At 37.6% G+C, this 12,494-nt stretch overlaps 1 protein-coding gene across 3 annotated transcripts; it reads right to left on the minus strand.

The window, feature by feature from the left end:
- Positions 1 to 6,781: 6,781 nt before the first annotated feature.
- On the minus strand, positions 6,782 to 11,879 carry LOC130749029 (uncharacterized). Of its 3 annotated transcripts, none has more exons than XM_057602302.1 (12): positions 11,332 to 11,879; positions 10,202 to 10,770; positions 10,029 to 10,118; positions 9,663 to 9,902; positions 9,095 to 9,316; positions 8,742 to 9,015; positions 8,312 to 8,643; positions 8,090 to 8,199; positions 7,891 to 7,997; positions 7,728 to 7,804; positions 7,529 to 7,631; positions 6,782 to 7,353 (listed from the first exon to the last, which is right to left on the minus strand). In XM_057602302.1, exons 1-11 carry the CDS (start codon positions 11,621 to 11,623, stop codon positions 7,530 to 7,532), a joined length of 2,415 nt encoding a protein of 804 aa, XP_057458285.1. In that variant the 5' UTR covers positions 11,624 to 11,879; the 3' UTR covers positions 6,782 to 7,353; position 7,529. The 3 variants fall into 3 exon arrangements, with proteins under 3 accessions (XP_057458285.1, XP_057458287.1, XP_057458286.1); XM_057602304.1 differs by having other exon boundaries at positions 6,782 to 7,402; XM_057602303.1 differs by having other exon boundaries at positions 6,782 to 7,444.
- Positions 11,880 to 12,494: the final 615 nt, after the last annotated feature.

Raw genomic sequence — 12,494 nt, forward strand, 5'->3', positions numbered from 1 at the left:
TCCTTTCTGCCTCTAAATTTTCTCCTTTTTTCTTTTCCTTATTTCATTATTTTGGTCTTTTCTATTTCTGAAGTCTGGTTATATTATTAGGTAGTGTACAGAATATTATTGTCTCTTTACAGTCTCACAATTTAGGTATTTACTTTGATTTTAATTTTGAAGACATTGATACTCTTTAAGATTAAGTCCAAAATTCTTAAAAAATTGATCATGATCTCAAAATCGATCATGTGAAAAAGCTTATGTGAATAGTTTCTGAGTGTCAGAATTGATTCTATGGAATGACAAGACGGTCTATACATGCTACAAGTGTAGAAATAGAGAAGGTAGAATGCATTATAGGAAAAGCAGCCTCCAAATTTGCAACATGTATCCTCTACAGCCATATCTTGCCGCAAATTCTTGGCCTTGATTCTGTTATTTAGCACATGTTTGATTTTGTGTTAGAGCTAATGTAAACGTGATTGCACATATCTCCAAGCACCAACGGAGAAGTAAGAATTTGTCACGTTAGCTTTAACCTGGGTCCATATTAAGTTCAACGAAAAATGAATCTTAAATAGGACGATGTCTTCGGTGTACCAATGTGATTAGTGACACATGGTGTGTCACTGAAAATATATAAAAATTTACCCAAGACAGTAAGGTTAGTTACCGGTATATATAAACTGATAATTGCTATTTAATCCAACTATAATTTATTGATATTTACACATCAGTTCAATTCACAATGTTACTGTTCCTCTATGTTCTTCATCACCTCTCACCTTATATCTCCAGAAACACTCATTACCATTTAAAATCTGAAATGTCTCTCTAACTTAAAAAAAACTTATCTTTTCTTACTTTCTCAACATGGGTCTTTCATTTCCCTTCTCTCATTTATCTGTATAGATCGACAACGAGATGAAAAGGGTAGAGGAGTAGTTGCGGCGGCGGCGATGGTGGCGGGTGTGAACAGATCGGCGGTGCTAAAGGAGCCACGCTTCCGGGGTGTGAGGAAGAGGCCGTGGGGGAGGTTCGCAGCGGAGATCTGGTTCTGCAGAGGAAGCGGCGCGTGCATATGACGCTGCCACCGCAGATCCCTTCTTCTACGTTGTCGGCAACCACATCGGTGTAATTCAAGACCACCATCATATCAGTAACCCGCAGAGGCCCACATCGAATGGCATGAGCAGCACCGTTGAGTCCTTCAGTGGGTCATCCAGCCTGTATCTCATGTTCCTCGAGCAAGAGGAAAGCCTGTGGAGGAGGGATTCAGATAAGCTCTTGATGGAGTGATGGGTAATGACAGGTGCATCAGATCTTGCTCCAGCAGACGATGAGGAGAGACGCTGCTGCCAATTGGCCATAGTCTCCATACGACAGCTTCCCCCACCGTGGTTCAATCCTTCTGTTACAATTTCAAAAGAATTTGACCAAATTTGTTTTTCCAGTTTCTGGTTTAACATATAATAGCCTAAGGGTTAAAATGCAATATTATACATTCTATTCAATACCTGTAGTACAATTCTAATACCTTTACCCGGTAATAGATCTAGATCGTCCATTTTTATATTTATTTATCCAACGACTACTATTCAACTGCACCACGGTGGAGCAGTTTTCAACTGTCTCACCGAAGCTAACACCCTTAAATAGTCCAGGTTGATTAGTACAAGTTGAATTAGTCAAAAAATTTATCAAGTTCTTTTTGCTGATCCAAATTCCCTAATTTGGATTCGATAAGAGGTAATAGAAGGGACTTTAATTTTGTCACTTGAGTTATATAATAATTTGTTGATTTTTTGTGTGGTAGATACTTCTTATCCACGTTTAGATTCTGCAACATGCATGTTGCATTCTTGTCTTTTAAATGCAAGGAAACAGACAACTGTGCTTAGTTTTGGACAAAATTTGCTGCGAAATAATGAGATGCGAAAAGAATGTACTGTGGAGGTACCATTTTGATGCAGTCAATGTTTTGGTATGCAACAGACGGTTTGCACTAGCTGACAGTTGTATTGATTCTTAATCTTCAGATGTGAACAAGGCACATGTGCAATAATGCACAACCAGATCAAGTTGGGAGAGATGCAAATGAGTAGGAGGTGTGAGTGGCCTAGAAACAGGCTAAATGAGGCTTCTCTTAAATACATGCTTAAAAATGAAAGGTCTAGGTCTAGCTAATTTGTTAGGGTTGGTCTTCTTAAAAGTCTAGTATAATTTGGTAGTTTGTTTCATAATCGGATATTTTAATAAGTCAACAGTTTTGCATCTTAACAATGGATTAAAATATACTAAAATAAATCTATCTATAAACATATTGGTTGTATTTCATAGTACTAGGGCAAAGAAAAGAGAGCAACGGTGCCGCCATCCCCATTGGGGGTTCCTCCTTCTCTAGGGAGGCATTCCCCTCTACTCAGTAGATGTTTCCCCTACAGTTTTCTACCACTTAGGTATGACATCTAAACAAATGATGTTTTTTTCCGTTCTAGTCTAGATTCTCCCTATGCCACCACTCCTCCCCTGTTGTCTCCTCCTCCTTCACCTCCCTCCGAAACCTCAAGTGCGGCCGCGAACACCACCCTCTTGTGTGGCAGCTTTGTGCTCCCCTTCCCTAGCTCTTGTCACGATCTACACCTCTCACTGTTGGTCTACGCCACCGATGGCCCCATCACATGCCTCAACTCTTTCAATTTATGATGATATTTGTTTGGGATCTACATTTTTTTTTGATAGGCAATATATTAATATATTGAATAGAAGTACAATGGGTACTTCAACCCAATACAAAAAGGAGGAAAGTAAGCTTTCTTCTTCTCTCCATATTAGCTTTCTTCTTCTCTCCATATTTTCAAAGCTGCCGACTTGACCTCCATTTGATATCACTAAAGCCAAGTTTTGACCTTCCTTGAAAGCCACTCATTTTGCAACAACCCTAGCATAGTTGTATGAGCTGTGTTGATGGGAGCGTTGTTCAAAAAGATTGTCAAAAAAATTTCCCCTCTGAATTCAATTGGTTTCTTATTTAATTTAATTTTTTCAAAGTTTTTGTACGACCTTGAGAATTTGTGTCATGGTTTGCTGGCGTAAATGCCTCTTAGACTGAGTGTGCATGTTTGCTCTCATTATGCATGTATATGCAATTACGTTGAGTTTATATTCAGATATTGTAAGTGTTGTTGGCAAACCTCTGGGAATTTATTTCAGACATCACATCTTTAACAAAGGTGAAATATAGGTCCCCAAGTGGATGGAAATAAATTAGGTCACGTTGGGCTCAACATTAACAAACTTGGATCGGTCGTTGACTTGATCATGTATTGAATCAATAGATCATTGGCCAAACCAATGTGATACTGTTTCAACCAGTTCGCTCAAGTGTGTATTAGAAAATTTTAAAAGGACAGGACTAATACAAATGAATGTTAAAGGACTAAAAAGGGTTTAACGCAGATAAATAATAAAAACCATGTATATATGGATCTCCATAACTTGCCATCTATTTTCCAAGATTTACACCAAAATAATAAAAGCAATGTCAGTCATGCTTACTTCCGTATTCACTTATGGATCTTTGAAAACAAAAGTAAAGGAAAAATGAACGCAATGTTTCATCAAAGAGAAGTGCTATATATTACGGAAAGATTTTTAACCAAACTCAAAAAGGCTTATTTGGCTTTAAATAATACGTTTTTAGGAAAGAATACAATGTGAAGCTGCTAATGAGATGAATTCGTTTCTCTTCATGTTCGAAATAACAAGCATTTCCCTTCATCAAATTAATAATCCCAAATAAAAGCACAACGCAATCACAACTTATTAGAATCTGTGCGCTACACGTAGTACTTCACCTGGTGTTTACAATATCAGACATGAAACAATCTGATAACATTGTTATAGCGTACAACTAAACAACAACAACAAAAAACATAGTGAACTTCCACATGCATAATAGGACCTTACCAAACTAGATCATGAGAGCTTTGATCCTGTAGAGTAGCAAACAGAACAAAGTGGAAACTAATACTAAAACAGGTTAGTACATCTCCCTCACAGAGTGAATATCAATAAAATGAAAGTTCACAAGATGTGAGAACAATAGCCACCCTAATTGATGATGTCAAACTTTCACAAAACAATCATCAGATATTCATGTCAACAAATAATTTGAATTTCCTGTTAATATGAACCACGTTTTCAGGTCTTGCGTATCAACAAATAAATGTTCGTAATAACATTTTCTTGTAATGTTTTAATTTCAATGAAAAATATAATGAGGATTGCACACTGAAAAAATCAATTCATTGATCGTGCAATCCTCATTATTTTTTTCATTGAAATTAAAACATTACAAGAAAAAAGTTATTACGAGCAAGCTCAAACATTCAAGGGCATTTATTAGTTGATACGCAAGACCTGAAAACATGGTTCATGTAACAAGGAAATTCAAATTCGATTGTAAATAGAATAGAAAATAGTGAAGTGTATGCGTTAGGAACCAAAAGACTCATATAACCGAAATGACAATTGAATGTCATTGGCATTGAACGGTCAAAGACACTAATGTGGCTTAATGTATTTACTTTTTCAACTTAAAAATCCATAATGTGGCTTAATGACATTAATTTAATTAATATATATGACAGAAACAAGTGAAAAATCATTAAACATACAATTCCAAATAAAATTCATGTGGGATGTAAAAACCTCTAAATCCAACAAGGGTTTTCCATCCCACATTAATTTTATATGGACGGGAATATTTAATGATTTTCACCTTTTTTTGTCCTACATAATAATTAGATATTGTTAACAGCCTTTGACCGTTCAATGCCAATGACATTCAATGGTCATTTGGGTTATACTCCCTCCGTTCCAAAACTATTGTAGTTTAAGAGTTATGCACAAAGATTAAGAATTCATTAATTAATGTTATAATTTGACTGAAACACCTTTATTTAATATGAGTTATATGAAAGAGAGAGAATGAAAATAATTGGTCAACTAATTTGTGAGAATTGTGATTGGTGGAATTAAGATGTGATACTTGGGTGATGTAATTTTAAATGAGGGCATGAATGGAAGAGAATGAGATAAAGTGCTTTGGATATGTAAAACAGCAATGGTTTTGGAACAAAATTAAAAAGTTAAAACTACAATAGTTTTGGAACGGAGGGAGTATAAATATTTTTGCTTCCCAACGGACACACTTCATTATTTTCTATTCTATGCACAATATCTAGTCCTCCACCCAACAACTCACAATATTAAATGAGTAAAAGGTCAAAATTATTAGATATTCAAACTTGATATTTAAAAAATTAATAAATAAAAAATATTTTTAAGGGGCTGGACTAATTCAAACGAATGTTAAAGGATTAAAAAGGGTTTAACTCAAAGATAAATAATAAAAACCATGTATACATGGATCTTTAAACTTGTCATCTGCTTCCCAAGTTTTACACCAAATAATAAAACCAATATAATGTTCACTTCCGTATTCAAATCAAATAAAGCAAAAACAAAAGTGAAGGAAAAATGAACACTATTTCTTCAAAGAGAAGTGGTATATATTACGGGAAGTTTTTTAACCATAATCAAGAAGGCTTATTTGGCTTTGTATAATACGCTGTTTGAAAAAAATTACAATGTGAAGCTGCTAATATTTAGGAAAGGTAAACCAATGAGATGAATTCGGTTCTCTTCGTTTTCATATCGTAAAAACAAGTGTTTCCCTTCATCAAATTTATAGCCCCTAATAAAAGCACAACGTGATCACAATTTATTGGAATCTGTACGCTATACTTAGTACTTTACCTGGTGTTTACAATATCAAACATGAAACAATCTAGTAACATTGGTATAGCGTACAACTAAACAACAAAAAATATAGTAAGTTTCCACATGCAAAATGGGACCTTACCAAACGATATCACGAGAGCTTTGATCCTGCAGAGTAGCACAGAGAACAAAGTGGAAACTAATACTAAAACAGGTTAGTACACCTCCCTCACAGAGTGAATATCAATTAAATGGAAGTTCACAAGATGTGAGAACAATAGCCACCCTAGATGATAATGTCAAACATTCACAGAACAATCATCGGAACTTCATGTCAAATGCATGGGAAAATCATATGAAAAATAATCTGATTTTGGCAAGATTCTCATCAGATTGCCAAGCATAGAAAACATTTGAAAAACTCATAACAAGATTTTTATAATAACCAGTCCTAGAAAAGCACTCCAAGACATGTAAACTTCAAATACGCCATTATAAGATCACATTCCATAGACAACGGCTTCCAGTGGCTTAAGACCCCCTATAAAAATTGGGCATTCAGTACTTAACACCAACAATGTGGTACTGGAGTTGAAATCCACATTTACTTACACTTACTTCAGCAACCTGACCAATTTTTGTTAGTTCGTGTTTTGCCTTTGGGAAGGGTGCCAAGTGGATAAGGTGACCACTTCAATCACTAGATTCAATTCAGAAACCATCAGTAACACATGTTATTCAAATCACTTGAATGTTCATTTCCAAATGATATTCCAGAGGCAAATGCTTTTCTGACGGCCATGACAACGGAGATAACCAATTGCATAAAAATAAGTGCATTGCAAAATGGAAAACTATGAAGACAACTAGTTAAGATATTAATGCTTCTTTAGCAAAGTCTCGTAATCCCCCCTCAGAACTAAAACTCATACTCATCCATCAACAATTATACCAGTGCATCATGCCTTTTACTTAGGATGATGCCATATGAAAAATCCAAAACACCAACTCATAAATCCCAAGAAACTAATCTTTCGACTTTATTAATAGCTGAAGCGGTCTTATTCCTACCAGCTCAACAAATTGCTGGTTAGTTCACTTCAATTCTGATCACAGCACAGTAAAAACAATAGTCCAAAGTAACTAAACATCTCTTCAGAAATTCATATAAAAGAACCAACTTTTTGACAAATTCATCAGGTAAAAAAAGTCCATCAAGCCTTAACCAAATAAGTAGCAGCTCTATCCTTTGTTGCTGTCCAAAAAAAAGGAAGATGGAGCAGTGTGGTATCTTCCACATTATCCGTCAATGTTTAGTATCATAAATCAAGGTTTAATTACACATCACTGCTCAATAGTTCTTTTTCCATCTCATTTTAACTGAGTCCATACAGCACAACTCAAGAACTGATAATACATCCCTTCCAGAGAAGACCGAAGATAGTTTGAATTGAGAAGACCTAGTTTTTATGAGTCCAAAGAAAGACTATAAAGAGCAAAGTTCCTTTGTCTTCAAATTGTAAGCATCATAACTTGCATAAGCTTTGAAGGATATCCTATAGCAGCCACTTCATTATATCAGATCTGTCCATAGATAAATTCACCGGTGACCACAGTGCAACCTTCGCCAGCCCTTGTGAAAAATAAAAGATGCCATTTCGAGGGTAGAGATTCTCTAAACAATATATTCTCACTTATATCAAATGCAGCCTGATGTACTCCAGAAAATGCAATGCCAAGGAGTTACCAGATGACTTACCTCAATAATAAGATCCCGATCCTCCACCACCACCCATGTAACTGCTACCACCACCACCCACGCCCCTGCCAGAATACATTGATGAATACGAGCTGCCACCAACCTACAACACAGGAACCGTAATAGATAAGAATATAACAAACCATACGCATAAATAACACTAATACTTGTTGAGATTCAGAATGGCCAAGATCATTACATCACTTCCACGAGAGTTGTAATCACCACCATAACTTGATGAGTACATACCACCAACATCACCACCACCAAAAGAGCCTGACATGTAAAACATAATAAAAATATGAGCAAAAGAAAGTTCTGATGTTGACATTAACAATCAGACTACTTGCAGCAAAATTCACCTCCACCATAACTCATGCCCTGTCGACTGCTATACATCCCATGTGAATCTTGACCAGAAATAGAACTTCTGCTGCCACCACCATATCCCCCGCTGGACCTTCCAAGTCTGCCAATCAAAGTGTAAGGATTAAATTACAGGACAGCAATTGGGTTAGGGTGAAAGAAAAGTAAAAGCCTTGAATTCTAGATGAAACTAACCTATCAACATAAGCATCTCCATACTGCGAAGCACTACCACCATAGTCATATTCCAATCGAGCTCTTGACTGGCGAACACCCGTATTCGCGTACCGTGGGGGAACATCATCCTGGTTAGAAATAAAAAAGCAAAGAGTCTCATTTACAAAATTAAACTCATACAGAACAAATATGAGATTCAAAACAACAAAATTTGAATAGAAGTATAGTTATAATACTAACCATAGCAGCATAAGAACGTTTTGACCCAGACATAGCATCATAATCACGGGGGCGTACTTCACGATAGCTAAGATGGGGAGGAGGTGGAGGAGGAGGCCTCTCAAATCTTTGGCTATAGCCATCATCCACATAACCTCTCCTAGGAGCAGCACGAGAAGCACTTCTAGGGAGCTCTGAGTAGCTAGGATCACGGGGTGGATAATCCCTGTAGGATTGGCGTCTTTCAGAGGACAACCTTGAGCCATAATCAGCAGCAGCTCTACTTCTTGGAGGTGGAAGATCCTCATGCCGACCATAATCTCTCTTTAAGCTACTTTTTGGATAAGCAGGAGCTAAGAAGAAAATATAATAGTATATAATGATCATAAAGAAGGGATTAAAATAGTAAGACTGTTACAAAATTAAAAAAAAAAAATTGTATACTACATACCCAGTCTCCTATCATAAGCTCTAGCTGGAGGTGCCAGCGGCCTACTTCTTACTGGCACGGACATGACAGGGCGTCTATCCCTCGCACTAACAGGCCTGACTGGCGGAACACGACTTACAATTCCTCTGACCCCACGGGATGGAAAACTACGTGGTGCAGGTCGGCTCCATGAAGGCCTTGCCATCATTCCAGATCCGCGACTAGATCGATAGTCCCCACGAATGTTTCCACGGCCTCTTTGAAGGGGTCTCGAAAGCCTAGCCCTTACTTTTGCCTGAAAGAAGCTGAAAGCATGATGAAAATGCCCCACTTAACAGTGTGTATATGGAGTTAATTCAAAAGCCAAGACAAACCTTCTTGTCACCTTCACCCAGTTCTGTACCAGTAATGCTTTCAGCGCATCTTACAGCAGCATCATGTGTGCCAAAGGTAATAAATCCATAATCTTTCCTGCGAGCAGCTGGCATGTTCCTGGCGAGCTCAATCTTTTCAATCTCCCCATATTTCTTAAGAAGATCACGGACAAAATCCTCATCCCATGAAGGAGGCAGTGCATCAATAAATACAGTTTTAACCTTCAAATTAAATACACCCATCAGCAAGGAGTTATATTAACATCGAAACACCAACCACTACAAGTATAGCTAGCCTGCTCATAAAAACTACATGAGTAACATTCTGACAACCCATAACAGTAAAGTAAATATAATTGGTTGAAATCACTAATTTAATTATCAGCAGTACAAGTAAAACTTTCTATAGAGAGAAACAACCAAACAATTGACCAATATTAGTGTTGGAAACAGGAGAGATGTTTACAGAAACCCAAAATGCTTCAACAAGCTCAGGGAACCATTTACATAGGCTCCACTTAATTAAAATCCCTCAAGCAAACCAACGAATTTATATTCAGAATAATACCTGTGACATAATTTCATCACCCGGATCAATAAAGGAATCTGCGAAGGAAACCTTCACTGGCTTATCAACTCCAAACACAACATCCCTCTTTTGCAGTCGCTTAAAGGCATCCATAGCCTCTGAACGGGAGGAAAATTCTAAGAAAGCAAATCCACGATTCTTTCCTTCATCATTACTATCTTCTACCACAGTCACATCCTCAACATTTGTAACTCCATAATGTTTCAACTTCTCCTTTAACTGGCACCAGAAGTTCCATTAATAGTCAGAAATTCAGCAGACTTCAAGATGAAATCACCATCAAACCCAAACCAGGAACTAAAGATCTAACAGTGCTAAAAAATAGGAACGAAAAATTATACTTACAGCTTCTTTTGTCCATGTCTTGCATACATTTCCCAAATAGAGGGTATCACTGTCCTGACTTGGAGTAACACCGCATTGTTTGCCATTTATCTGAAATTGTGGTAATGAAAACACACAATTTAATACAACAGCAGTTTAAGGTCTACTCTATTATTGAGAAGATCAAAGATTACCACTGGGTTTCTCAGCTCTGCTACAGCTCGCTTTGCTTGTTCAACAGTTTCAAAACGCAAAAATGCAAATCCCTTGTTCCTTTTAGTCTGAGGATTCATCATCAGCCTGACCTCAGTAACAACCCCAACTTCGCTGAAAACCTTCTTCAGATCACTTTCAGTTGCATCCTTATCAAGACCCCCAACAAATACTTCAAATTCTTTCCTCTTTCTTCTCTCCTTCACAACTTCACGGTGTTCCTCTTCTTCCACATCAGCCAACTCTGCATGCTCATGCTCATGCTCCTCGCCACGATGCTCATCATCCTCTTCACCCTCAATTTCTTCATGTTCATGAGCACCTTCAACTTCTTCCTCACCTGTATCAACCTCTTCTTCACCTACATTATCTTCAGCTTCTTCCTCTACTTCATCTCCCATCACATGGGCCTCATCTTGTTCAATTTCCCTCTCATCATAATCAACTGCACCATACTCCTCCGTGTCAGACTCAGGTTCATTATCCTCCAAATCAAGACGTTCATCTTTTTCGTAAACATCTAAGGACTCTTTAACCTCCTCTTCATCGTCTGTCAAAAAATAAAGATTTCAATTTATCCCAGTCAAATCAGATTTAGCTTTTCCAACATCATAGTATTTGTTCAAATTAAGGCAGACCTTATTCCATAATCAATCCCCATCATTCCGGGTTGATACTATATCCTTAATAGCACGGAACAAATGAACTGAACAAGAACTTGAACCAAAACAAATTGAAAAATAACCCATCTTCAGAGCATGTACAGCCCATTTAATGGTCCTCCAACTCACGAGAGAAAGGCTAGTACGATTTAAACACACCTATGTAATAAAATACTATCTAAAAACGATCCCTTGCAAATCGCCAGAACACTTGCTTCAAGTAACAAATAAGACGCGAGTAGGAAAACATAATTACAAGCTTTAGACATACAGCAACCACATGCATAAGAGAATATATCTATCAAAAACTACACATTCATAGTGATTTCCACATAAATCACAAAAGATTAAGATATTCACATGAGAACTAAAACCACAAATTTTCACAAGAAAATAACCCAAGAAAAAATTTCAAAGGAATCAAGAGCAAAACAGAAAAAGTCACATACTTTTGGCAACAGGCGACCCATTAGGCACATGGGTTGCTTCTTCTCCAGCCTCTGGAGCAATTTGGTTCATATCAATAGCACTTTCTTCAGCAACAACCTTCTCTTCGACAACCGGTTTCTCCTCCACAACAGGGTTCTCTTCCGCCTTGTTCTCCTCCACGACAACTGGTTTATCCTCCGCAGGTTCAGGGGTCTGCTGGTTCTGAGCAGCCTTAGGGGTTCCCCTGGTTCCTCTTCCGCCCCTCTTGCCGCCGCCAGCAGCGGCACCTCTCTTCACCGTTCTTGGAGGCATTGACGGAACGAAACAAAACCCTAGATTTCACTGAGTGATAGATAGCTTGTTCTGCGGATCGGAAAACCCTAAATTGAACACTGGTTCAACGAGATTGGAGAATCGGAAACGTAAGTCGAAAGTGGAATTGAAACAGAAAGCTTTTGCAGTTTTCAATTGAGAATTGAGAGAGAATTGGGAATCGAAAGGGATGGAGAAAACACTGTATAGAGTGTGAGATTCGAATGCGGTGAAAAGGAGATAGCAAAACCCTAGAAATAAGATAGAGAAGATTATAAAAAGGAGAAAAAAAATTGTTACATCGAAAAACTACCAAAAACGCGAAGAAAAAAAAAAACACTAAACAACAACACCGATCTCATGAATCCCTAAAGTAGAGAGAAAGGATCCACGCTTTGCCAACCAATCCGCAACCGTGTTTCCTTCCTTGGCAACCCATGAAAGCTCAATTCTCCAATTTCATCGTAGCATGTCATGAATCTCACTGAGAATGTCACGGTGCCTATGGTCGCGCACCCACTCCAAATCTGCCAGTTTATTGACCAGCTCTCGGCAATCCGATTCACAAAGGAAACGACGGCAACCTTGCTTCCAAGCAAGGTGAGGGCCATCGCGCAGCGCTAAGGTGGAAATATGTTAACACCTATGTCACGCTTTTAAAATATGCCCCACCTACTTAAAAAATTTAAGGCTTAAAAGTTTGGCCTATTACTTAGAATTTCTTTTAGATTGAGTTACGGTTTTTTAAAAGTTTGGTCTGTCCTAATAGTCTATGTAAAAGCTCGCTTCCTAATAAGACATTTGATCATAGAAGTAAACTTACTTCTCAGAGCTGTGGATAATGTTAAGAGAAATAAGTTGCACCTTAGGG

The sequence above is a fragment of the Lotus japonicus genome, chromosome 3, assembly GCF_012489685.1.
Source record: "Lotus japonicus ecotype B-129 chromosome 3, LjGifu_v1.2".
Taxonomy (NCBI): domain Eukaryota; kingdom Viridiplantae; phylum Streptophyta; class Magnoliopsida; order Fabales; family Fabaceae; genus Lotus; species Lotus japonicus.